Source organism: Xiphophorus couchianus, chromosome 12 (genome assembly GCF_001444195.1).
Source record: "Xiphophorus couchianus chromosome 12, X_couchianus-1.0, whole genome shotgun sequence".
NCBI classification, from domain to species: Eukaryota; Metazoa; Chordata; class Actinopteri; order Cyprinodontiformes; family Poeciliidae; genus Xiphophorus; species Xiphophorus couchianus.
Genome location: NC_040239.1, coordinates 9,991,547 through 10,017,886, shown reverse-complemented (window position 1 = coordinate 10,017,886; position 26,340 = coordinate 9,991,547). Strand labels below are relative to the sequence as shown.

General features: G+C 37.2%; 1 protein-coding gene across 12 annotated transcripts in view; it reads left to right on the top strand.

Annotated features, from left to right (window-relative positions):
• kcnip3b (Kv channel interacting protein 3b, calsenilin) overlaps positions 1-26,340 on the top strand; it is a 45,633-nt gene that overhangs the window by 4,144 nt on the left and 15,149 nt on the right. For 5 of the 12 annotated variants that reach the window (XR_003597477.1, XR_003597476.1, XM_028032883.1 and 2 more), the window contains exon 2: positions 10,333-10,507. Coding sequence is in view for 6 of the 12 variants with exons in the window: in XM_028032883.1 (XP_027888684.1) it covers positions 10,333-10,507 (175 nt within the window). In the remaining 6 variants the exon portion in view is untranslated. Of the gene's footprint in view, positions 1-10,332; positions 10,508-19,583; positions 19,783-23,948; positions 24,796-26,340 lie in introns of those variants that run through there. The other 7 variants (XM_028032895.1, XM_028032894.1, XM_028032886.1 and 4 more) reach the window with 6 other exon arrangements.

Here is a 26,340-nt window from a genome sequence, read left to right as displayed (position 1 = left end):
AAAGTGAAAATATTTGCAGTAGAAACTGGACAAAAGTTGTTATGATTTTGTGTTTTTGCAGTGTTGTGTCACTCTTGACAGATGCCTGGCTTCAGGTTGATCTTTCCTAATGGTGCGTATTTCCTCAGGAGAGCCACACTCTGTCACAGATCAGTGACGGCATGCAGACAGACTGACTGCAGGGACTGAGGACTTTGTTATGCAGCTGCCACCTCGTCTGTGGGAGCCACCTGTTAAATAGGTGGAGTGATTGGCAAATTTAGACTCATTAAATAATTGAACAGTTCTAGTAACTTTATCCTACAAGTGGATGGGCTCAGCAGAATCCACATCAAACCTGGAGAAGAGCTGTCTGGTGTAGCAGAAACAGATTGCCAGGAAACTTAGTAAGCTATTTAGTTTATAAACTATTACAGAGTTTTATTTTTGTTTTTCGTCTTGGTAGGAGTGTGTGATATTGCATATTTTGGTATTGATCCAATACAGAGTTCTGAACCGGACGGGTAAAGATGGCGGACCCATGGCTATGAGACCAACAAAAAGAAAATATGTAGCATGTAAAAGCTACATTAGCTACATTAGCTAAGCCACTTTTGCTAATTAGTTTCTAACTACTACAGTAAATATCATTGATATTTACCTGAGTATTACACAGAGGTGGGCAGAATACTCAAAAATTGTAATTGAGTAATAGTTGTAGTTGTAATGTACTTATATTGTTTATAAGTTAGTTAAGAATGAGGGCTCTAAGCTTGTGGCTTGTTTGTTGTCATAGCAACTCCATAGCAACTGCCTGCCAAGATGGCTGTCAGTTACAAAGTTCAAGGAAGTTTGAATACATTAGGAGCAAGAATACCAAATAATTGCAGGGCCCATATCACCGATTACCGATACCGATATCAATACTGATACATTTAAATTTGAGTTTGATATGTCATCAAACTTCTGTTCTTCAGGTGTTTCTGTGATTTTCTCTAAATTATTTTGTTAAATACTTTAATAACATATTGACATTTTTCTTAAATAAATAAATGAGAACAGATCAAGCAAAAATACATGATTAAGAAAAGACAAAAACTTTTTTGTTGAAAGAAACATTTTCCAATTTAAGATTTAAATGTTAAAATCTATTTCAAAAGTTTCCAGCTGAATCAACTGTTGGTGCTGGCATGCCATATTTGTACCTTTGTTGAATTTTGACTGAGGGGCCACACAAAATCAGTGCAAGACCCATAAATGGCCCCCGAGCTGCACTTTGGGCACCCTGACCCTAAAACTTTACTGCAAATAATAGCAAAAAAAAAAAAAAAAATCACATTAAGATTTATTTCTTGCTGAGTTTGGCTACAATTTGTTTTAAGCATCTTTAACCTACTGGAAATAAATATTAAAATAAAAGATATTTCAAACTTTTATACTGTTGCCAAAAATAAGAATGATGATAGATTTTACCTACATTAAATTTGGTTGCAGAAAATAAAAATGATGTTTCTTTAAAGTAAAATACATACATATTAAGGTCTAAAACACGATACAAAGTTGTAAAGTCGACACTCCAACACATAGCTGTGTTAAAAAGAATTTAAAATATGGCCAATATAATGAGAAATTACCAGCTAAAACAGGGCAATTTGATTTGAGTGAGTGTGTTAAAGAGATAAGAGGAGGAACAGTTTGTTAATTGAAAAGTCGCTCCTCCGGAGCTCAGAGCCTCCCCAGAGAATTAAGTCTGTCTCCCCATGAAGGCTCACACATCAATACAACACACACTCTGTGTCCGTCACAGCTGAGCACACGCAAACACACACAGCATGCAGTCCATATGGATGTGCTATCTTCCCACAGACGCTGCGCTGATTCGCACTGACAGCCATACTGAGAGGCCCAATCGCTCAGCACACAAATAGTCTCGGCTCTCGACCATCAGCCGATTTCTGAACTCTGAGTCATCACAAGAACATATAGAGAAATCATGATATTTATATCAACTTAAAATAAAGGTCACAGGTTTGTTTGAAATTATGTGCATTAAGCTGGAGCCAATGGTGGCTTATTTCCAACATTTCATCAGACTTATCGCCAACCACCTTCCGGCATCTGTGATTCTATTTTTCTGTGGAAGACTGACTGATTTGTTTTTGGTCTTCATTAAAAAAAACTTAATTGGTCACGATTTCCATGTATGCCTGTCACAATAACTAATTTGACTGGTTGATAAATTGTCCCGATAAACAATAATATTGTTGTTTTGAGATCATTTTCAATAATGGTAATAGCATAACAATGCAAGTATACCTGGGCCTTTCATGATTACAAATTGCACAATAAATTGTCCCAGAAATGATTGTGCTAACCGATAAATTTGTTGTTTTCAGACCATTTTCAGATGATATAATGATAGTGACATAATAATAATGTCCTTTCTGAAAGACTAGCAAATTTTAATTTTGTGCAGAACACTCCACACTGCAGCCAGAAGGCATTTTAAAAATGCAAAATAAATCACAACCAAAAACAATACGTAGAAAGAAAAGAAGAACCACAAACAACGGACACCATAATAAAATGGATTATGACCAGAATTCTCCTTTGACAAAATATTAATCATCAGAATGAAAATGATGGAGTTCATTTTAATTAAACATGTAACTAATTGATTAATCATCTTTGAAAAACATGAGTAGAGCCTCCTACACAACCAACAAGAATGCAATAAATGGTTTCTGAATGGCAAGTCAAAAACAAAAAATATATATTTTCCAGCAGCCATTGTACAGTGCATAAAACTAATTCAATTTGATTTAATTTCCCTTTGGAAAATTAAAGGGAAATTAAATCAAATTAAACTTTCACATTCAAAAGTATTTTTGAATGTGAAAACCAGCTGAACAAATTTCCTTAAACTCATCTTCGGTTGCTAGGTGACCAGGTGGGCTTGGCTGGGGTTGCTAAGTAACAGCAAAGTGCCCGTCGAATATGACTTAACCACTGGGAGGTATTTGAAAAAGCTCGTTTTCCAGACACCAAAACACATTAACTTGTTGCAAAAAAATGGTGGATGTTTTTTGTTTGTGCTTAGGCTGTTTTTAGAAGCAATCGAGATCCAAATGAAAGAACAAAAATACACTAAATTTTAATCTTTGAGAAGCTTCTACTCTTTCTGACACTCAGCCTTCAGCTCCTGATCACAACAATGCTCCTTTACTATGCCGTTTGCAGCTGTTCTTAGGAGCGTTGGACTGAGAAGTAATTTGTTTGATATGCTCAGCAAACGTTCAGTTACACCAGGTGTCTGCTAATTGCTGCTGCCGCTAGTCTGGAGGGGTTAAGTAGGAGGTCATCTGTGAGGCAGAAGCTGTGTAGACAATAAATGGATGGATCTTTTTTTTTCTAGCTGCTTATTTAGTAATAAGCCATTTCAAACTGCTGTTGTTGCACACATTGTGCCAACAAAATATGCAAACTTTGTTGCATCGTTTCTTACACAATAGAGATATAAAACCACTGCTGGAGATCCTGGATCGTGTATATGTTTTTATCTTTTTCTGGCTGCTGTGTGCGCTGCTCTTCTTCCTTTGTCCTGTCACTCTCTGTCACTCACTGCTCCTCCTCCTGTGTTCCTCGTCTCATTTTTCTGCATTGTTAAAGCACACACATGCTTGCAGAGGCAGAGTCTCCCATGGATCCTGCTTTGCTTCACCTGCCCTGCATTCTGGTGACGTTATGGTGGGAGAGGAAGGCCTACGAGGAGGAGAGAAGAGGAAGGAGTGATTGACAGAGAAATAAATTGGAAAGAATGGGGAAGTGATGAGATGGAGCAATTGAGGATGGAGATATGCAGACATCCAGAGGGAAGAGACATAATAAATATTAATGTGAGGTGCTAATGAAATGGCTGTTGTTTTCCATTCTGTGTGTAGTCTGGGTGTTGTTAAATGTAACCCAGTGGATCAATTAGAGCGGCTCTGATTTTCACGACAGATCGATCTGATCGAACTGAGAGCAGAAAAATGGTTTTTCCAGTCCAACAAGCCAAGTTTTGTACTTTACACCTCAAATTGTGACAGTTTGGAAGGTCAAACATCTCCAAAGTTTAACTAAAAGTTTCATTCAGTTGAAACTAATAATCTTACCGTGAACAAACTCTTCTTCTTTGGTGTCAGCATTCATTGCTAAACAAAAACTATATATTTTATTTTGGATTTAGATAGCTGCAGCAAAAATCAAACGCTGTGGATTTCTAGTCATTAGATTTTGTTTATTTTTTCCTTCGGGTTTTAATAACAGAAAAACAAACCAACAAAAAAAAGCATGGTTGTTTTGTTTTTGCGAATTTTGTTTTGAAATGGAAAACCAAATAGCATACGTCTCTAAAGCTACTCCAGTTGGTAGCACTGTTGCTTTGCAGCAAGAAGATCCTGGGTCTGAATCCCGACCTGCGAATTTCATTTAAGCATCTATTTCAAAACATCCACCATAATTATAAAACATGTAACAACGTGGAATAATGTACATGCTTTCATGAAGAACATGTCACTTTCATTGCTCATCATAGGGTCTGTCAGCTGGTCAATGCAAAAAACAGTATGCTTTATACATTTTTCTTAAATTACTAGGTGGTGAAAGTGCAGCCTTTATCAATGCATGCAGTTTATGTAACAAGATATAGTAAATTTTCTATAAACTTGCTGGACATTACAGTACATACAGATAAATGCAGTACCATAACTTCTTACCCAGTTTGTTTCTGTTAATTTTGACAGATCCTCTCTGCACTCCCCACCAAAAGCTGTTCACTAAAAACTGTCTTCGGGTTGTTGGGCTGTCCGTGACGTTTGGCCAGGGACACCAACGTGTTCCTCATGCGTTGGACAGTCCTGAGTCTCCAAGACAGCCAGTATTGGCCTCTGGATCGTAACAAACAGAAACATAAACAATGAAAAATGGAACAAAGGAATACATTTTAACTACAACTACAACAAGCCTCAATTACAGAGATGATGAGTTTCAGTTATTTTAACACTTAACCATTTCTGGATCATGAATCTTGGAAGAAGAGTTGCAGTCCAAAGATCCGTCTCCCGGTTCTTTGTATTTTTCAGAACAATAGTTGAATCTGATGAACAGGGAGAAGCTGGGAATGATAGATGGTCCGGCAATGAAACCGGTGTGGGGATTAGTGCTGACGACTGTTGATTCATCTCCAAAAAAACTGATCTCAATATCTAGAAAGAAAAGGCAATGAATTAATTAAAACCTATTGTTAAATGAACATGAAAAGGCACAACAACTGGAATAATGACCAACAACATGAATTGTATCTGGCATCAGTGTGGAATATACTCTCAATATAAAAAAGCATACAGATGCTGTGACAAAGAACAGATTGAACGTTGAGTTTGTGTCAATGTGAGGGGAAGAAAAAGAAAATAATGAGTCGAACATCAGACAGGCAAGGGGACGTTTCTCCTCTGTGACCTGATTGATCTGTTATTACTTATTAATGAAAACAGCACTCTACTAATATTACATTACATGACTATACATCTCTGCCTGCCTGTCGTTTTTATGTCAGCTAGACTCTCTTCTCTGCCAGTATTTTAAGCCTCTTGGATTCCCTTAACTGCTGTAATCTCACAGTTTCTTTAATGGAAACTGAACAAAGCATTTTGGCAACAAGGCTCTAGATTTCACTTTGTCTTATTTTACATTTATATAATATTATATAAATATATGTTATGTTTCACACTGTTTTGTGTGAGCAGGACTTGTGTCATATGCTCATCATAAACTCTTAGCTTATTAGCCAATATTAAAAGCCGTCAGGATTTAACGTTCAGAAATGCAAACTATTTTTTTTTTTAGATTTTGAGAGAAATTAACTTTGAGGATATAGATATCTAGATAATATCACTTCCTAAAGTAGAAGTCCATTTGACTTCTTTTATTGTTTCTAAAAATGTTTTACCATTTGGATAATCAGGCAGATACCCAAGAATTGTACTCAAGTAAGAGTAAAAAGTAGCCGTCCAAGGAGATACTCAAATAAGAGGAAAAAAATATTTCGTAAAAATTCAGGTAACTATTAGATAATTTAATATTTAGAAATGACATCATTAGATGGACAAAAATATAAAGTGAAGTGGAAATTTTGGTATTTTAAGGACCAAAATGACAATAATTCATACAAGTAGCTAAAAATAACAAAATTAAGTAAAAATAATAATGTTTACAAATCAGTTTATTTAAATATACTGCTCAAAAAAATAAAGGGAACACTTAAACAACACAATATAACTCCAAGTAAATCAAACTTCTGTGAAATCAAACTGTCCACTTAGGAAGCAACACTGATTGACAATCAATTTCACCTGCTGTTGTGCAAATGGAACTTTGTACAGAACAAAGTATTCAATGAGAATATTTCTTTCATTCAGATCTAGGATGTGTTATTTGAGTGTTCCCTTTATTTTTTTGAGCAGTGTATAAAACTTATGAAACTTTAACAAAAACTGCAGGTGTGTGTCTGTGTCTGGTGAATTTTGGTTAAAACATGTTTGTTCTTTATTCAGTGGGTAGAAAGTTCAGACATTTTACTCAAGTAAGAGTAGAAATACTTCATAATAAAATTACTTAAGTAAAGGTTAGAAGTAAAGTGTAGTAAAAAATACTACTAAAAGTAAATTTTTTCATAAAAGTTACTCAAGTTAATGTAACTGAAAATGTAATTACTACCCAACTGTGGAGACAACAAACCTGAAAATGTAACCAATGTTTCAGCTTTTTTCTCCTATCAGTCAGAGTCTACTGGACTCTCAGGTGTGAAAACATCCTTAGGGTCTCTCCTGGTTAACTGACCTCAATGGAGGAGTCGCATTAAAAATGGTTCAATGATCAACCTCGAATTACGTAAATAGATCACCACATGAGGAGACGCCTCGGAGTCAGGAGCAAATAAACCATCCAGCAAGATTATATCAGGTTGATTGGGCAGGCCAGTAAAGAGCTAAAAACAGATCAAAATGTTCAAAAGCAGGTCAAGTTCAGATTCTCGTGGTATTTTCGGTGGCTTTCCCTCAGGCTCTGACATATTGGGCTGCATGCTTCATTGGCAAAGTTTTCCCACAGTAAATATTGATTCTGGAGTTTGTTAACCTCTCAGTAAAGACTGGGAAGTTTAGCCTATATCTTTACACTGCAAAAACAGAAAATCTTACCATGTAATTCTGGTTTCTAGTGCAAAATGAAATAAGACAAAACTAACTTACGAGTAACTTTTCAGCAAGATATAGTAGCTTGCTTTAAGTCAATAATTCCTTCATATTGATGAAAAAATACTTGTTACGTAGCAGATTATTTCATTTATAACATGGGGAAAATGTCTTGTTGGAAGGGAAATAATCTGCCAATAGAACAAGTTATTTTTCATCTATATGAAGGAGTTATTGACTTAAAATAAACTTCTATATCTTCCTGAAAAAGTTTGTTTTGTTTCGGGTGTGTTAGGAATTAGACCAAAACTTCTTGGTAGTATTTGTGTTTTTGCAGTGTAGTTTCGTTTTTTAGATCAACTCAAAACATCTCTGTGTTTTGAGTAGCATCATGTTTATGCTTCATGTAAACAAACATTTATTCGGCAGCTGATCCTTAATAATTTATAGCTGAGGATAATAATGTGTCTCTGCTCTGTGTTTGCTCGGAGAGCCACGGCTGTTTGTTCTGCCTTATGGGCCGGGGGTGGCTGTGAGTTAGTGCGCGTTTCAGAGGCTGATGTTCTGACTCTGTAGCCGCAGGCAGGTCAGGGCCAGCCAGAGCATTAAGGAGCAGGAGAGATACTTCAAATGGGAGCATGTGAGCCGTGACTGGGAGAACTCCGCCGTGTCCAGCAGCCCATGAATAAACAACTGATGCAGCTTTGAATTTTCTTTTGTTTACACTGCGTCTGTCCGCGAGTTTCACAGAAAAGTCGCATCAGAAACTATTCTGGCTTTTCATTTAATCCTTCAAAGAAGTGAGTTTTGATGTGCTTTCAGATTACTCCCCTCCGCTTGAAGCACTTTATTAGATTAGTGGCTAAACGGCGTATTTTCAGCCGTCTCTTTCCAATTTGATGCGCTGTCGCTGCGTTATGAGTCAGTTCAGCTCTGTCTGTTTGTGTTATTTATACTGGCTTCTACAATATTCACATAGCTCAAAGTTTTTCACATTTTTAGACGTTAAAATCACAAACATCTGTGTGCTTTATTGGGATTTAACGTGATTGTTGAATACCACGTAATATGTGTCCCATAAAACATTGTGCTTCTAATGTGACACTCATGTAAATATCTTTAGAAGACACTGAATGTTGATGCAGTTTTGTTTTGTTGCATTTTCCTCTGATTTTCTTCATTTTTCACGTCGTCAAAGCTGCACAGAAGTAGTCCAGGATGTGTTCCTCCATCAAAACGAATCCTTCGCCTCCTATGTCTTACCATCCTCTGACAGTCAGCAATTCATTATGCGAATTGACTTTGGTTCTTCAAGAAACCTTCCAGAATCCTATTACTTTTTCTCTCTCTACCTTCCAGAGAGGCATTTGCATGATCGGACTCCCGAGGGATCAAAAAGCCATTAAACATCCCCACTGTTTGCGTTTGTGTTCGTTTTCGTCCTACCGCCTCCATCGTTCGCTTCTCCTCAATCATCCTTTTATTTCCTCTCCTTCCAGCAGAACAAACAGAGCTGCTGTTTGCTCTGTGTTCCCCCTCTTTCATCTTCCATCTCTCTGAATAAATGTGTTTGCTTTGCACGATCTCAGCAGGAGCGGCTGGATGTAGCTTCTGGAAAGTTCAGGTCATTCTCACCAGACCAAATCAGTGTTCAGATTAGAAAATGAGAAACTGAAAAGTTTTGTCTTCCCTGAAGAAAGGGGAGAAAATGCAGAATATGAATGAGCTGTAATGGGTTGGTGTTGCATGAAAATACTGTAGAAAAAACATTTAAAGATCCTCACAGATTTAGCTGAGATGAAGAAAACAGTCTCTTGTTATCAGTGTTTTTAAGGTTTATTTTCTTCAAACGTACTGATTATTGCCCATTTTTGTTGCACCGCTGTTCCGTTTCTCTTCAACGGCAATAAAAAGGTCCAGTTTTGATGTAGAGTTTATATGCAAAACTGTGCAGAAGTCATGATTTAAATGTTTGTGTTTCACATCCAAGCAGCAAATCTGTTGAAATTGTCTTGACTTTTCACTCATTTTAAGTTCAGTACCTGAAGTACAGCTGAGTGGAAAAGTGTTTTGATTCTTACAATCTTGTGAAGGTTTGTCACTATTTAAAAAACAAGAAAATGCAGACAAACTTCAAGGAAACTTATTAGGCAAAATTCACGTTTTGCACATTTTTGCACTTCCATTTTTGTCTTAACGTCTTCCAAAAAGTAGCCCAAGAGCTTAAAAAAACACCCCGCTGTTTTTTGTTTCTGGAAAATAAGCTGTTTCAAATACCTCCTGAATTTTCTTTTTTTTTTTTTACCCCTCTAGGGGGTCTTTTGTGGGCTCTAGTGTCCCTTATATGACAGTGGGCTGACAGGAAACAGGGAAGGAGAGGGGGGAAGACAAATGTCGTTGGGTCCGGGAGCCGAACCCGCGACGGCCGCGCCGAGGACTGAAGGCCTCCAAATAAGGGCCGCGCTAACCCCCACGCCACCACAGCACGCCCATACCTCCTGAATTTTAAATCAAATTCAGAAGGCACTGTGCCATTACCTAGCAACCCCACCTGAGCTCTGCCTGTCACTGAGCAACCCAAACAGAACTCAAGGACGTTTGGTCAGCTGGTTTCACCGCTTCATGCTCCGTACAATGGCTGCTGGAAAATACAAATGGTTTGTTGTGGACTTACCACTTGGTTTCTGGATGGAAGTGCAGGAGGCTCTACTAATGCTTTTCAAAGATGTATGGTTATTTAAGGGCAGCCATTTTCACATGAGAATGTAAATATTGAGTTGGCCAGCAGCAGCTTATTTGGATTTAAAGTGACAAGAGACTCTAAAACAGCTCAAACTGAAAGGAGCTCAAAATCTACTCATCTAAACAAACTAACATCTCATTATTTAAGAATAATTTTGTGCAAAAAATGTAATGGACATGTTTTGTTTAGCCCATAGACCTATCCTAACCTGTCCAAGGAAGCATAACCTTTATGTTTCACAAAGCAATTAAAGAATTATGTAAAATATAAAATCACAAAACCTAATAAGAAACAGATTTCTTTTTCTGCTTTGTGTAAATTAGTCCTCCTAGGTTTCTGCGTTGATCTGAATTTTCCTCTTTCCTCTCCTCCATCCAGGCAGACGGCAAGATGGTGGACGGCAGCCTTCTGGGAGATGCGAACGGCGTGGATCCAGTGCCGGGCCGGGTGAAGAACTCTGGGAAGTGGCAGAAGCCGAGGTTCTCCAGGAAAGCTCTGATGAAGTGCTGCCTGGTGAAATGGATCATCGCCAGCACGCAGCCGCAGGACAAAGGTGAGGAAACGTAGCGGGAAAGAGAGCTGACTGACACGAATGAATCCACAGCAGCTGGTCGCATGGAGCATGTTCGGATTGATTGTCGACTCGATCGGATGGATGGAGACCCTGTGGGCTCCTCTGACTTATTGTGTCTGGCAGAAAACCTCAGGGTCAAGTATCTGGAGATCATTGAGCTGCACACACTCATCTATCAGATGTGCTGGGAGAGCATTAGCATTCTCTACACATCTTCCTCTTTTGGATTCAGGCTGGTCCTTTCTGCTGTGACACAAACAGACACACTTTCCATCCCTGAAACTAAACAAATCAGAAGATTATTCTGAGTTAGACTTTTTTTTTGACATTACTGTGATAAAATTATTAGATGTAACCAAACATTTCCTGAAGCATATGTTTAAGACACAGGACTATGATGGATTTTTATTTAGGTTTTCTGAGCTGTACAGTAAATATTGCCCCATTAGAAAGTGTTCGTTTAAAGAAAAATACAATGAAAAGTCTGGGATGACGAAGAGTATATAAAAAGAAAAACATTTCATACAAGAAATTCATGAAAATAAGAACTACTGAAAGTGAGAACAAGTATAAACAATATAGAAATACTTCTGGAATGAGAAGACTGAATGTCGAGTATTATAATAATCTTTTAGAGAACAGTAAAAATGGCATTCAATGGACTAAACCAATAGATCAATAAAAGGAATTTTTCTGTCATTGGAAATAAATTAAGAAATGATGAAAACATGGACTTATGAGTTTTCAAAAAATATATATAAAAGAAAATATTTGATGATTACAAAGGCAAATAATTTTAAATTGTGTTTTTTTGTTGCTGTTTTGAGTTGTTTTCTTTCCTTTTATGTTTCTGTTTAGTAATTTTATATAAGAAGTGATATACTTTGGATTATTTATATAATTGTTGTGATTTATGAAGGGGTAGTTTAGTGTAATTATAAGCCTTGTGCTTCTGCCTGGACCTTTTTATGTCACGTTGTTTAAATTGCTGAGATGCATATTAGGGACATGGCATATAGAAAATAAAAATAAAAAGAGAAGTAAATTTCTGCCAAAAAAACTCAAAAATTTTGAGCTTAATCTCGGAAATTTTCTAGAAAAAACTCATCTTTATAATTTCTGAGTTTCAAAAGTTGAAAAATCATCTCATTCTCCACATTTTTTTCAACAAAAAAACATTCTGAATGTTTTCTACTCATTTTTAACTTTTCAAACTCAGAAATTTCTAATTTTTTTGTAGATTTTTTTTAGATTAAGCTGCCATTTCTTTCTCTGTTTTCCTCACAATTTTCTTATTACAAAGGACATTTGTGTTCTGCTCCATTCTGCTCCTCTTTGTTTCCAGATTGAGAAAAATCTGTTCAGTGTTGTAGGATAACAGCAGGACTTTAGAAGGAGAGGTGAACTCTGTTTCCTCAGGTCAGCAGTGCAGAGGAAATGGAGCCAGGGCGTTGGCAGTTGTCAAAACCCTCGACTCGATAATGGCGAGCAGCTAAAAATAGCTTCTCTGAGACAAAGCTGCGCATCAGAGGAAAGGCGGAGGTGATGTTTGGCGGTTTCGGTGTGAAGAGGTCAAACCAATGAGGAAGAAAACGACCCACTCTGATAAAATGCAGAATGTGAAGTTTATGCAGCTCAAGATTTGAAGGAGAGAAGTAGCAAAAATTGGATCATATGCAGATGATATTTGGACCTTTAGTATTGGAGGATTCGTTACATCTGTTCTCAAGACAGGAGATAACTACAGATAGTCAAATTTGTTGGCAGTGTTCGGAAATGGATGGGATCTAATAAACTAGATGTCATTTTTTCTTACTAATAAAAGGGCGTAAAAGCTTAATTTTCTCATCAACTATTTGACTATTCACGCATTTGAGCACCAGAGGGCGCTACAGAAGCTCAGGTTTTGCATAAAGTAGCATCTATACATATGGAAAAAAATTAAGAGCCCACAGCACTGAACTCGACTGAAAACCTCCTGGTTATTCCACCAAATATTCATTTCTCAACTCTTCCTGAGTTAAAATATTAGTGTTGTTGTTACTAAATGAATTTGATCTTGTTTTCTTTGCATTATTTGAGGTCAGAAAGCACTTAAATAATGAGAAAATATCTTTTTTTTTCTCATTTTCTGCAAATAAATACTACATTTTTGCTTGGAATTTTCGAGTCATGTTATCAGTAGTCCATAAAATAAAATAACAACGTTCATTTTACTCAAACATATACCTATAAAAAGTAAAATCAGAGAAACTGATTATTTTAAGTGGTCTTTTATGTTTTCCCAGAGCTGTATTTGTGGTGTTTTTAACTAAAACTGCTAATTTTAGAGGCTATGCTCACTGCAGGAGGCCTGAAGGCAAACCGCTCACAGGTCAGTGAATCAAAAGGAGACATTTGGTGTTTTCCTTCTCCATGCTCCCTCTGGTTTGTCCTGATGTTTCTTCATGTGGAAGAAGCTTTTAGCAGCACATTCAGACTCTGTGCTGTCAAATGGGTGATGACTAAAGCTGTGAACTTTGTTGGCATACACCTTCCTACATCTACGCAGCAGCTCAATCTTTATTGAAAATCTTAAAGAGAAGGTAAGAGAACCAAATCCATAAACGCTGGCCAAAATGTGTGATAAAGACAAGTGAAGGTGATTAAGGATTTATTTAATCGTAGATGTCAGACTCAAGGCCGGGGCCAAATCTGGCCTGTGGTGGCTTCTTATGTGGCCCTCCAGACTCCAGAGGGACGCATTAGAATATTATTTTAACAGTTCCTTCTGCATACCTTCTGCAACAGATCCCCAGACATTTTTGTGAAGATGCATAATTGTGAGTTTCTTGCAAATTTTCTGCAAAAATGGTCAAAAACATCAGGTTTAAATGATGCTGACTCCGACCTGAAGGTGGCAGTATTTCTAAACTTTTACTCCACTTCTGCCTCAACCTAGCTTGATTTCAAGTTAAAGTTCGTGATCGATACAATGAGTAAAAAAGTCACATTTACTGTCAAATATAAGCGTAAATATTACGAAATTTCTTGCAATTATTTCTAAAGTAGCACAACAAAATTAGTGATTTTGATTGCAAAAAAAAATCACAAAACCAAAGCAAAATCCCAAAGAGACTGATTTATGTGAAACGATGTTCAACATTATTGTTTTAACAGTTTGCCAAGGGGTTTTATCAATACATTATGGAGAATAATATTTCTTATCCAAAAATATACAAGCAAGTAAGGTTTCATAGTTTTTGTTGTTTGGATCTGAAAATCTTTACATTTGAGAACCACTTAGATAATATTTTACTAGTAACATTGACTGTGTTGTATTTGTACTTTTGAGAGTTTAAGTACTTCTTTTAGATATGTAAATGTTGAAAGCGGTCTAATTAGTTATTGGTATGACAAAAAATATTCCTTTTTTATTATCATGAAAAGTTTAGAGAAAAAACACAGGTAAATCAATGATGCTATTAGCTTTCCAGTCTTGTCCCAATCCTCCCACACACGTCTTCTCATCAGTCTACCAGATCAACACTCAATGTTTCTCTTCCTGGTTCCCCGTTCATCCTGTCTTTATTTTTTTGTTTTCACCACCAGTCCTGTTCTTTCTGGTGCAAATCTCCTGCTGTTTCCCATTGTCCCAGTTTCTCCCTTGGTGTGACGTGCAGAGACAGGTGAGGACGCCTCAGGCTCCACTGTTTACACCACCTCTTCAGGGAGACAGCAGGAGACAGGAGTTGACGATGGATGCTCCCCGCTGAGGGAAAATTGTTTTATTTTGCTTCCTGTCAAGTTTGGCTTCTCTGCATTGTCTGTCCTCCCAGTTTAAATCTCCATAATTGAGCCCAGCTCTGGTTGCGTTGGGTCTCCACTGGTTCATTAGCTGAATTCTGCCTTCAGCATGAAAGAAAGGAAGAGGTAAATATTTAGAAGTTGGATGAAGAGCAAGTTTCCCAAAGTTTCTGCTCTAATTACGCTGCTTTGAACTTCAGATCAGGTGGATTCATGAGACAGAGATTATCTGCGGTGGAAGCGAGGATCAGTTTGGGTTTAATTGGAGCTTATAACCGCAGTAAAAGGAGAGAGGCACATACTGCAGCAGCAGAAAAAGGCTCAAAGAGCTCCCCTGACCATCATTTCAGGTAGGAAGTTTTAGAAGCTGCAGAGAAAGTTTAAATATCGGGGGATGCTGTTTACAGAGTTTAGAAAGGGCACTTCCTGTTGAGACCAGGTGAAGCAAAAAGACGGGTTTTCATCACGAGTCCATGGAGGAGCGATTTCATCATCTCTATATGTTGTAGAAGCCTGCAAAAACAGAAAATATTACCAAGTATTTTTGGTCTAGTTTCTAGTGCAAATGTCTTAGTACACTTGAAATAAGATAAGCTAACTTAAAAGTAACTTTTCAGCAAGTCTCTTAAAATAGAGACTGTTTTAAGTAAATAATTTCTTAATATTTATGGAAAAGTCCTTGTTCTATTGGCAGATTATTTCACTTATAGCAAGACACTTTTCACATATTTTAAGTTAATTTATCTGCCAATGGAACAAGGACTTTAATCAATATTAAAGAGTTATTTACTTAAACAAGTCTCTATGTCTTGCTGAAAAACTGCTTTTAAGTTAGTTTGTCCTGTTTCAAGTGTACCAAGATATTTGCACTAGAAACTAGACCAAAATTCACTGCTGGTTTTAGATTCTCTCTTTCTGATTACTTCATATGTTTCATAACAGAGATTTCTTTAAAGTATTTTTGTTTGGGTGACTTTTCATTGTCAAATACAGGAAAAAAGGTGCAAAAGATCTCGGAGCATCACTTTGATATTTAATCCTGAGCTTCAGCGCCCTCTAGTGACCATAAAGTGTATCATCACGGCCTGTTTATGCCAGTTTTTAGTTTTTTTAAATCGTAGATTGTTCAGTTTGGTTGTATTATAATTCTTGAAAGACTGGAGCCCTTGTTATTAAACACTGCAAAACTGCCATTAACCCAACATTTGTATGAAGTTCTTCTTGATTTTTATTGCCGGTTGGCAAGAAAAGTTTGCTGTGAGGTTGAGATTTGTTCAGACTGGATTTAGTTGCACATTATTTACAATAAGTAAGCGTGATACGTCAAAAAATATCAAACATGAGACAAATATTTTTTTTTGTTGGAAGGATTTAGAAAATATACATTTTTACTGTGAAAGAAAGTAAAAGTATTCAATTTTTAATCTGTTTTTTTTTTAAGAAAACAAGGTTGATTAAAAAATATTATAATTAATAATATAAAGTAAGACATTTTGAGCCACACTTCATATCAGCAGGTTTTGGTAATGCAAACCAAAAGTCTAGTGCTTAATTCTGCAACATTTTGATGGTTGCACAGCATAAATCAGGCAGTTGTTTTCAGCCAAGTGACTTTAGACTGTGAGTCCTTTGGAGTTTATGTTCATCTTAAAAAAGATAATTTCTTTGTATTAATTATAGAAAACACTTTTGGAGCAATGCTGGGTGAAATGCTCACTCTTACAAACCAGCAGCACTTTAGGAGTTTGTATTTTCAGTGTTGTGAATATCAGCATCTTAGAATAAAAATGACTTTATTGTAGAAAAATATAAAATAAAATACCCTGGCAAACCAGATCCGGTTGCCAGGCTCCCAATAGTGCAAAAAAAAAAAAAAAAAAATGATGGTGCTTTAGAAAATGTTGAGTAAAATTGTTATTTTTGCGTAGAATATTTTTTGTGTGTGTTAATCTGGATGCCATGTTAGCCTTTTTAGTGACACAAATGTTATTTTAACATTTAAAAGTGTAAAAACATGAGGGGAAATTTAGGATGGACGTCCTGTTAATTAGGCCTGTCATGACAACAAATAATGCTGGACAATACATTGTCCCAGAATTTATTGCGATAAACGATAATATAGTTGTTATGAGACCATTTTTAAGTAACGTAATGGCAACGAGGTAATGACGCAAGAACACGTCCTCAAAAATCAATAAACTTAAATTATAATCAGCAGTTGACACTGGAACTGGAAGACATGCTAAGTATCCAAAATTTTAAAAAACAACAAAATAACAGAATAAATAAATAAAATTAACTTTGAAGTGTCTATAAATAAAATTGTCCTTCAGAAAAGGGCTGGTTGAGACCAAAGAACCAGACTGAAGCAGGGTTGTAGTACTCGAGGTCTCGTCTCGGACTCGGGCGCTGAGGACTCGGGATTTTATTTCAAGACCAGTCAGGCCCCCAACTGTGGAAATATCACTAAACGTACAGCATGTTGTCCAGTTTATTTGTTAACATGGATGCAAAACGCACCGATTAAAATCCAAGCAATAACGTGACGTACCAATTACGTGTTTGTTACCCCCCCCTCCTCCTCCCCACCTTCCACTCGCACGCGACGCTCCAGACATGCGCAGTGGGTTCCTTTGAGCGGCAGAAGACGTCTGTCTGCGCTGCTTAAATCATAAGAAATCCGATGGCGGCAGCTAATTCAGCAGCGCTTCGCTTTCACAGACGGCGGGGACTACGTCTAACGTTTTTCGTAACTTAGAAAAGAAGCTCAAAGGAAGGTAAGCTCCGTTGACGTGATGTTAGCCAAGCTATCTGTACAGACACATAAGCATTTGTGATGAAAAAAAGTCACTCACTGCGCTGAATTATTGTGCGGAGGTGTTGACTAACGTGTCGCATATATGGGACAACACTGTGACCAAAAGTCTGCAATATAGTGACGTGACATTCACGAACGATCCGAGTCTTCTGAACTTCTCTTTACTAAGAAGATAGGACCGGAGCCTCTCTGAGAGCCGTTCTTTGTTCTTGTAATGCTCTGTGTACACTGCAGTGGCTATCATTATTTTATTTAATTATATACATTGATATTTATTTAATTAGCAAATAAATAAAACACAAGAACGAAAGAGCACGCAGAGCATGTGCATTGCTCTTTGGATTGTTTTGTTCAAAGTGGCAGCTGTAATGTCTGCCATGATGGGAGACATTACAGCATTGTGGTGCCTGGGTTCATGCAATGAGAGAGAGGGTGAGAACAGTCATGGTGAGCGCCTTGTGCTTGGTTACTTCTTGCTTGGTTACTTCTTGCTTGTTGCTCTTTGGTCAGTGTTCATAGCTGAGCATTGTTTACCATCAGGGCATTGCCTCAGTTGCTATGTTTAATGGTGCAGACAGTTGTGGTTTCTGACATGAATGATAAGGGCAAATGCCGAGAGCATTATCTTTTTATGCTCTCTTCTTTTTTATGCTGTTCTGCTTTTAATATTGGTTAATTTTATTTCAGCTGTAAGTACTTAATACTGTTGGAAATATTAGTTTAATTATGCTAGTTTTAATGCTAGCTTTAACTTTACCACATGTTTAAATATTAGATGGACCATGATTGTTTTGAGTAGGCCTCAGTTTAGGTTAGATTTAGACTCATGGTTTAATCAATACATAACTTAATCAGTAGAACATTTTTCTTAGAAATAATGAGCACGATTTAATTAAAACTAGTCTAATCAGTAGTTTTTTATATTGGATCACATTCTTAAGAGTTTATAAATCATATATTCATTTGAAAATGTTTTAGTTCATTATAACCAAAGGAGTTGAAAACTAATCAGAAAATATTGAGTGTAACAAATGTTTTGGTATTGAAAACTGCTCATGTCTGTTTTATCAGTTTGAGGATATTATCTGAAACGTGTGTTAATTTTTAAAGTCAAAATCTGCTGTTTTCCTGGGTCAGAGGAGAAGTCAGGAGAGCTCTTTGCTGTTCAGGAACCAGTTTGAGGCAGACAATAGATACACGCCTTGATATAAAAGTAATTGAGCTAAAACAGCAGGTCAGATCACTGGGGTGGAACTGTCTTAACTGCCACACGCCGTGGTCTCCGAAGACGCGTTTTTGTATTTTTCTAAGGTAATTAATTTCTTCTTTGTGGCTTTGGTTCCTGATGATTATCATGAGCTGTTGATGTGATTTTATGCATTTGATTGTATGAATAAAATTCTGGATGACAGTGACTGTTGTCTTTGTGGTTTCACTTTTACACACGACATTAACGAACCTGGGGAGATGAGAAAACAACGAGCAACAGGTAGCAAATATATCTCATTTTTCTCAACAATATCTAAGTGTGAATCTTTCAAATCAATTCGATTAGCAATTTTGATCATATTTCACATTTTATTGTGTCATGTAGCGCGGGGCGATGGTCTTGGTCTTGACTCGGTCTCGACTTTCCTCGGTCTCGGCCTTGACTTGGTCTCGGACCCTAAAAGTCATGGTCTTATCTTGGTCTTGATACACTCTGGTCTTGGTCTTGTCTTGGTCTCGGGTGAGGTGGTCTTGACTACAACACTGGACTGGAGACTTTTGTCATCTAGTTTTAGTAAAAAGAAAGAAAAGAGAAAACAATAAATCATACAAATGGAAATTATTTGTCATTAATTGGTCATGTAACTGATATATTGCTTATTGCAACAGGCCTACCTAAAACCTGCTGGACTCTTCTGGAAACTATTTGGTATTAAATATATTTCAGTCAATAAGAAACACTTTCTTGGAATAAAAAAGTTGTTTTGATGAAGAAATGCTCTTAGTATTTGCATGTTATCCCATGTAACATTCAAGCCAAAAAAGAAACGACAAAAATATTCTGGTGTTGTTAAGGAATATTTCGCCGACTTTCATATATTTATCCAGGCCTGGAAGAACGGAGCCATGCTTATTATTAGAAATATGGAAATTTGGTTCTGTTGGAAGTCAGATTCTTGTTTCTGTGAGGCGACCACAAGAGAGGAAGGCAGACAGATGACAGAAACAGAAAGAAAAGGTTAGGTCTGCAGTCCGTGTGATGTGAAAGGTCAGAAGCTCTCTGCAAACCGTTTGATCCCTTCCACCGTTTTATCTCTTTCTGTCACACTGTGAGTCCGTCTCTCAAGCTCAAACAGATTTTCAAATATCGCTGCTCAAAAAGCTTCTCATCCACACAGACGACGACCTTCCAGCCTCTTCTAGCACTCACCCTTGTCAGTCCCTTCTTTCACTATCGGGTGCTGCCGTCCCGGCCGTTCTCTCTCCGCCACTGAGCTTTTAAAGTTCAGGCCTTCAGAGTCGGACCCGTTTTGGATCTTTGCTGGAAGCTGCAGGATGGGAGCAGTGATGGCGGCTCTGTCAGTGGAGGCCAGGAGGCGCCTGTCTCGGCCCAGCTGCCTGTCCCATTGCACGACCAGTGCAGCCAGGTACCATCGCTCAGGTAGGGGCACCTGAGGTGGAAACTCATTCATTACTCCACCACTTCTCTGCAGATTTCTTTCACTGTCTCTTATTTAAATGGTTAGTGCACTGCAAAAAAAAAAGACAACATAAAATATTACCAAGTATTTTTGGTCTAGTTTGTACAATTGAAATAAGACAAAACAAACTAGCAAGTAGCTTTTTAGTAAGAAATAGGAGCTTGTTCAAGTTAATGGCTCAATATGGATAAATATAGAACTGGTGGATTATTTTACAAGACATTTTCCCATGTGTAAGTTGCAACTATATCTCTCAACGCCACATTTGTCCTTGTTGAGTGAAAGTACTAATGGCTTGATACCTAATTTGGCCAATAGATGGCAGCACCGTCCTCCAGCAGTCTATCATATTTATAGAAAGACAGAAGCTCCCTCAATCCTTGATCTTTAGAAACTGTTCAGCTATTTTTCCCATTAAATCTTGTTTTTAATGTAGGTAATCTTTATGTTTATGATTTCAGTCCTGCACTACTGTTTTTTTCTTAATTAAATTAAAATTTTGATTATTGAAGAATTATTGTGCAACAGCAGCAGCTCTTCAAATGTACAGAAACAAATAATTTAATCTTAATGGTCTTTCCTGTATATATTTATTATTTCTTTTAGATTATCCTTGCCTTGGTTTCCTTTTGTTTGTTATTCGGATTGTTTCTGGGTTCTTTATTGCCATTTGGATTTGCTGTATGGTTATTATTGTCTCGTAGATTTTGCCACATATTTCTTTATGTTCAGTTTCTTAGTGCAGGTTCTCCTAAATTTTTCATGCCATCATGGCCTTCAAACAGCATTAGCTTTTGGCTAGGGCCCCCATTTGCAAACCTACAGACAATACTGCAGAATATTTAAAGAATCATTGACTTTTAGCATGTTTGTTTTCTCACTTTTGTTCACTGTTCAGTAATTATTACATTTATTTAGTATGAATGCTGCCTCCTGTCTTCTGATTTTAGTCGGCCATGAGTTCTTTGAGGTTCTTTTTATTGTTGACTTTTTCTTCGGTCTTTTTAAAAACCTTTACATTTTGCGCTAGCTGTGCTAGCTTAAGTAGCAACGCTGCTTGATGGCAGCCAATCAGAAAGATCAGCATGTCAAATAACGTTTTAAAAATATATTTTGTAGTTAGTGCTGAAATAAAGGTTTATAACTGAACTGAAATTGAAAATATATGATTTTTGTTTTATTTATTTTTTGTTTACCATCTTTCCTCAAACTTTTTGAGGCCTCCTTATCGCCCCCTGGTTGCTCCGAATTCGAAAGACACTGTCTTAATATTCTGGTTCTTATTTGTGTTTTTAGATTATTGCCAGGCCTGTTTTTCTTTTTGTTTCTAGTTTCTCTTAGTCTCAATTCATCTTCTGTGTTAATCACTCTCCTCCCTCAGCTTTTCTGCTTGCCCCAGCTGTTCCATATTTCATCTTATTAGTTTAATCGGCTCTCGTATCTCATATCTGCCTCAGTGTTCAAGTCTATTGAACCTACTTGTGTTTCCCATCATCTATGTTTCTCCTGTCATTCAGGCCCTTCACTGTCTGCTGTTACCTGTTGGGTTTTCCCATTAATGTTTATCCATTTGTTGTTCCATGTTATTTGTTGTCCTATAAGTTTTTTTCTTCATTAAACTTTTATTTTAATTCATCATTGTAGAGGATATCTACGCTTTGGATCCATAAAATGAATTATGTCAGATCTTGCACATTTTATCCTTAACGTATTTAGGTCATTCGGTTTGGTGGTATTTACTTAAGTTAAAAAAATATGATGTTTTGAATCCTGTTTTCTTTTAATTTACCACCAAAGGAAAAAGTGTTATAGATGAAAGAATACAGAAAACTGTGACAACAACTTGCACTAGTGGACCCAGCACTTCAAACTCCATTGTTCTCAAGTTAAAATAACAATTTGTCTATAAAAATGTATTTTTCTTGATCTTAAATTAACTTTTCTTTTAAAAATATTTATGATGAAGTTTGAGGATAATGGGGATCCCTCATTAGAAATAATTGAGGAGAATATTATTACTTCAGCCCTGCGACAGACTGGCGACCTGTCCAGGGTGTACCCCGCCTCTCGCCCGGAACGTAGCTGGAGATGGGCACCAGCAACCCTCCCGACCCCATTAGGGACAAGGGTGAATGGAAAATGGATGGATGGATGGATTATTACTTCAGTGGGTCTTTCTCTCGGAAGGTCTCTGCTGATGCGTCCGGGAGGAAACCATATGGATCCGCTTTCCCTATTTGCAGAATGTTGTGTCAGCAGACAGAACCGGGCCCACCTTTTAAAAACCTGTTAGTGTTTTAATGGCCCAGTCTGAGAAACACACACACTCACAAACTTTGTGAATACTGTGCAAATAGCACAGCAGCAATATACAGGACAACAAGGTTAGATGTTCAAAATGGGATACAACAGACAGAATAAAAAATTTTTGATAGAAAATTATACTAGAGTTTAACCTAAATCAGACATCCAGACTCATTTTCACTAATAAGGCAGATCTGAGATTTTATCTTTAACATTTTGTCTTAATTGTTCTGATAAAATCCACAGAAATAGTCACATCTCCTTGTAGATATTGATCTCTCTCACTCGGTCCACACACATTCTCACACACACTGATCCATTAGTGCCTGCGGCGTCGTAACTTATCCCGCTCTGACGGACCCAACACTATTTTCTTCAAGTTATATACCATGCATGCCGCAGAAACCATTAAAAGACAGATAGTGATGTGTTTTATTTATAATAAAGAGGTGTCTCTGTAACCTGATCTTTCTATAAAAGTCTAGCTTAACTTCCCCTTATCTGCAAGCAGAACGAAAACAGGTCAGGTTCAGGAAAAGCAGCAAAAGAGACGTACTTTACAAGAATCTGAGCATCTAACATGACAGTGGAACTGAATATTTTAGCATAGATACACAAAATTACTTAAATGTTGGGTTTTAATAAGTTACAAGAACCTTTTTTAATGTCAGTCAAACCTTTAGGCTGGTTATTGTGACCCGCCTAAACGTCTGATGGGTATTTAATCATGTATTCTTTGTGTCTCCATCTATTTAAGACTATGTATAACTTTGAGCTTGTGTGGGTCAGAGAAAATTCACAATAACTCAAAAAATTTATCTTGTAAGTTGTATAATGTGTGTATATATGATATTTCTCTCAGGACTCCTTCAGTGAGGCGCTGCTGTATCCAGGGTTCGGTAGTAACTACATTTACTCGATTACATTTACTTGAGTAACTTTTTTTTTAAAAAGCAGTATCTTTACTGTTCTGTACTTTTTACGTTTACTTGAGTAATTTTATTATGAATTATTTCACCTATTAAAAATATTACTTGAGTAACATTTCTGGATTTTCTACCCACTGAATGAAAAACAAACTTAATCTAAACAAAGATTCACCAGACAAAGATGCACGCCTTCTGTTTTTGTTAAAGTTTTCTAAGTTTTATATTGAAAGAAACTGATTTAGAAAATAATTTTTTGATTTTGCTATTTTCTGTTACTAATACGCGTTATTGTCATTTTCATCTTTAAAACAAAATTGACTTAAATGTATTCTTTGGTCCATCTGATAATGTAATTTTTAAATATTAAAGGATTGATAATTTGATCAGTTGCTCAGTACTTGAAGAGACTTTTTACCAAATACCTTTTTACTCTTACTTCAATAATTTCTTGGATGGCTACTTTTTACTTTTACTTAAGAAAAATAAGTTTTATTTATTTAGCACGTTTTCAACAACATGGCAGTTCAAATGAATTAGAAGAATCACAAAAACTACACAAGCACAATAAAGGAAAAACTACACTTTAAAATGTTCCAGTTGCAGACCTTCACGAGTGAAAACATGCTGAAGTAGTCCGACTCTTACTTTTGGTCCTTTTTTTGTATTTTATAATTGTTTATTTCTTTGTTCTTCTGTCAATTTCTTTAAAGTTTATGATTGTAAAACATGAAAAGGTTTAAAAGGTGTGAAACATTTGTAGATTCAACCGGAGACGTTGGTGGATGTGAAGCTGAAGAGACTGCTGATTGGTTCAAGTCAGAAGTTGTAAAAAGATAAATTCAGGAAGTTGAAGAGAGGGAGGAAGAGGAGATCGACATCAGGGGAGGAGGTTCCACTCCCTGCAGCAACTCCCGCTCCTCGGGACCTCCCCGCCTGGACACCGTTAAGTGAGTTTTTATATCTGCACTTTGAATTGGACAGCAGCTGAATCTGGAAGCTCAGCGCCTGGATTACTGAAGTGGCTTCCTGGGTTGTTTAGATGAGAAGTTCTTTGGTCTGATTAGTTTGTTTGGAGATGCTTTAGTGGTTGCTGCAACTCCAGGAAGTGAGATTGTTCTCGGTTTGTAGAAGGTTTCTGGTTTGAGTCCATAATGGGGTAATTTATGTTGGTTTGCTGTTTACAGCATGCTGTGCTTTTCGAAAGATCTCTATCTGGGTAACAAGTCGTGAAAATGGACGCTGACACTTTGCTGCACTCTTCACTTCCCCTTGATGGCGTTCTCATCCTTCCTTGAGACAGGGATCGTTTGTGTGAACATGAGCAGTGATAGTATCTGTTTGAGCCGAGAGTTGTAGGAAGTGAGTCAGGGAAGTGATTGCGAACCTTTAATGCGCTCTGATAAATGGCTCGTCACACAGACTCCATTTTCCCCGGTGGGCTCGCTGACGGAGGTTTTCCATATATGTCGGCTTCCAGATATTTTCAGTGTTGACATTAGAGCAGCCCATCCCAAGGCCTCACCTCTGGTAAAAACATCTGCTTCAGACTCGGTGGGACTCGGTTCTGGTGTCTCGGGGGGGCCAAACGATTGTGTCCGGTTGGGCCCTGAGCGGGCGCCCTCTGACCTCCAGCGATGGGCATCCAGGGCATGGAGCTGTTCGCCATCGGGGTGGTCGTCATCCTCTTCATGGCGGTTCTGAAGCAGTTCGGCATCCTGGAGCCCATTTCCTCATTTGAAGGTAAAGCAGACCTAACTATCAGCTGGCAACAATATAATAACTTAAATATCAATAACACAGAGATCCTGAGACTGGAAAATATGCTGTTAAACTTAATTAATCTTTTCTATTTTTGTAAAAACGTTATTTATTATGAGAGGAAGATGCTGTTTCCAGATTTGGTGAAAGATAAACTTTCTTAAGTCAAGTTTAGAATCACCACTCATGAAACAAGCAATAAACATTTCCTATATATATTTATTATTTCTAGACATTTAAACATTTTGGAAAATTATCAAGTAAACCAGGTTAACACAAACAGTAATTTATTTGATGATGCTGCAGATGTAAGAATAAATTTGTACTTCTACTCACTCCTTTAGTTTTTGTTTTTTAGGCTGTGGTTTGTATGATGTGTAGCTAAAGACTTGGAGTGGGTTAAAAAGTTTGAATTGAATTGAATTTTAGCAATCAAACTCTGCAAATAATTGCTTTGTTTTTTTCTTATTTTTAATCATTTCACCTTGACAATCAGGTTCAAGTCAGCACACTGGCTGGGCCGCTCTAAACTTAGGAAAACTTTATAGGATATAGTTATCAACTAGTAGATCTTAAAAATTTAAAGCACAATATTTCTTACCAGTCATCTCAGAAAGTGAAATTGCCATTTTATAGAGATTGGTAAAATATTTAAAACTTTTATTTTTTGCAGTTTTAATGATTATGGCTCACAGGTGAAGAAAACCTAAAAATTTAGTCTTAAAACATTCAAATATCACATTAGATGACTCAAAAGTGGATGTTTTCAAAGTATTTATCGTTCTTTGCTCTCAGTATTTGGTTTGGATCCTTTTGCATGAATCACTGCATTCATGCGGCGTGGCCTGGAGGCGATCAGCCTGTGGCGCCGTGTAGTTGTAAAAGAAGCAGCCTTTTGGGACTTTGGCAGGCGCCAAGTCCTGCTACAAGATAAAATCAGTATTTTCATGCAGCTTGTCAGCAGATGGAAGCATGAAGTGGCGTCGTCTCTGGTTCTGGAGCGACTCGACATGGGGAACGTGATGTTTGTAATCCATGTCTAGAGTTTGTCTGATTTCACTTGACAATCCTCTCAAAGCTGCGGTTCTCCCTGTTGCTGGTGCACCTTTTCTCTTCCACACTTTTTCTGTTAATATGCTTGGAAACAGAACAACCAGCTTCTTCAGCAGTGACGTTTTGTGAAGGACGTCAATAATTCCCCATGATTGTTTAGCTGACTGACCCAGACAGAGAGAGAAACCGTTTAAAGACTCAGGAAAACTTTGCAGGAGTTTTGAGTTAATTAGCTGGTTATTGTGACACCATGAGTTTCCATTAATTACCTTTTTCACGGTATTGTAACTTTCTGAGGCACTGGATGTTGGATTTTTGTTATTCGTAAGCAATAATCATCAAAATTACAAAAAGAAAAAGCTTGGTATATCACTGTATTAGTGATGATTCCATAAAACATGAGTTAATATGAGTTTTTCTTTCACATGATAAGTGAAAGACAGTCACATGACTGGCAAGGAATATTGTCATGGT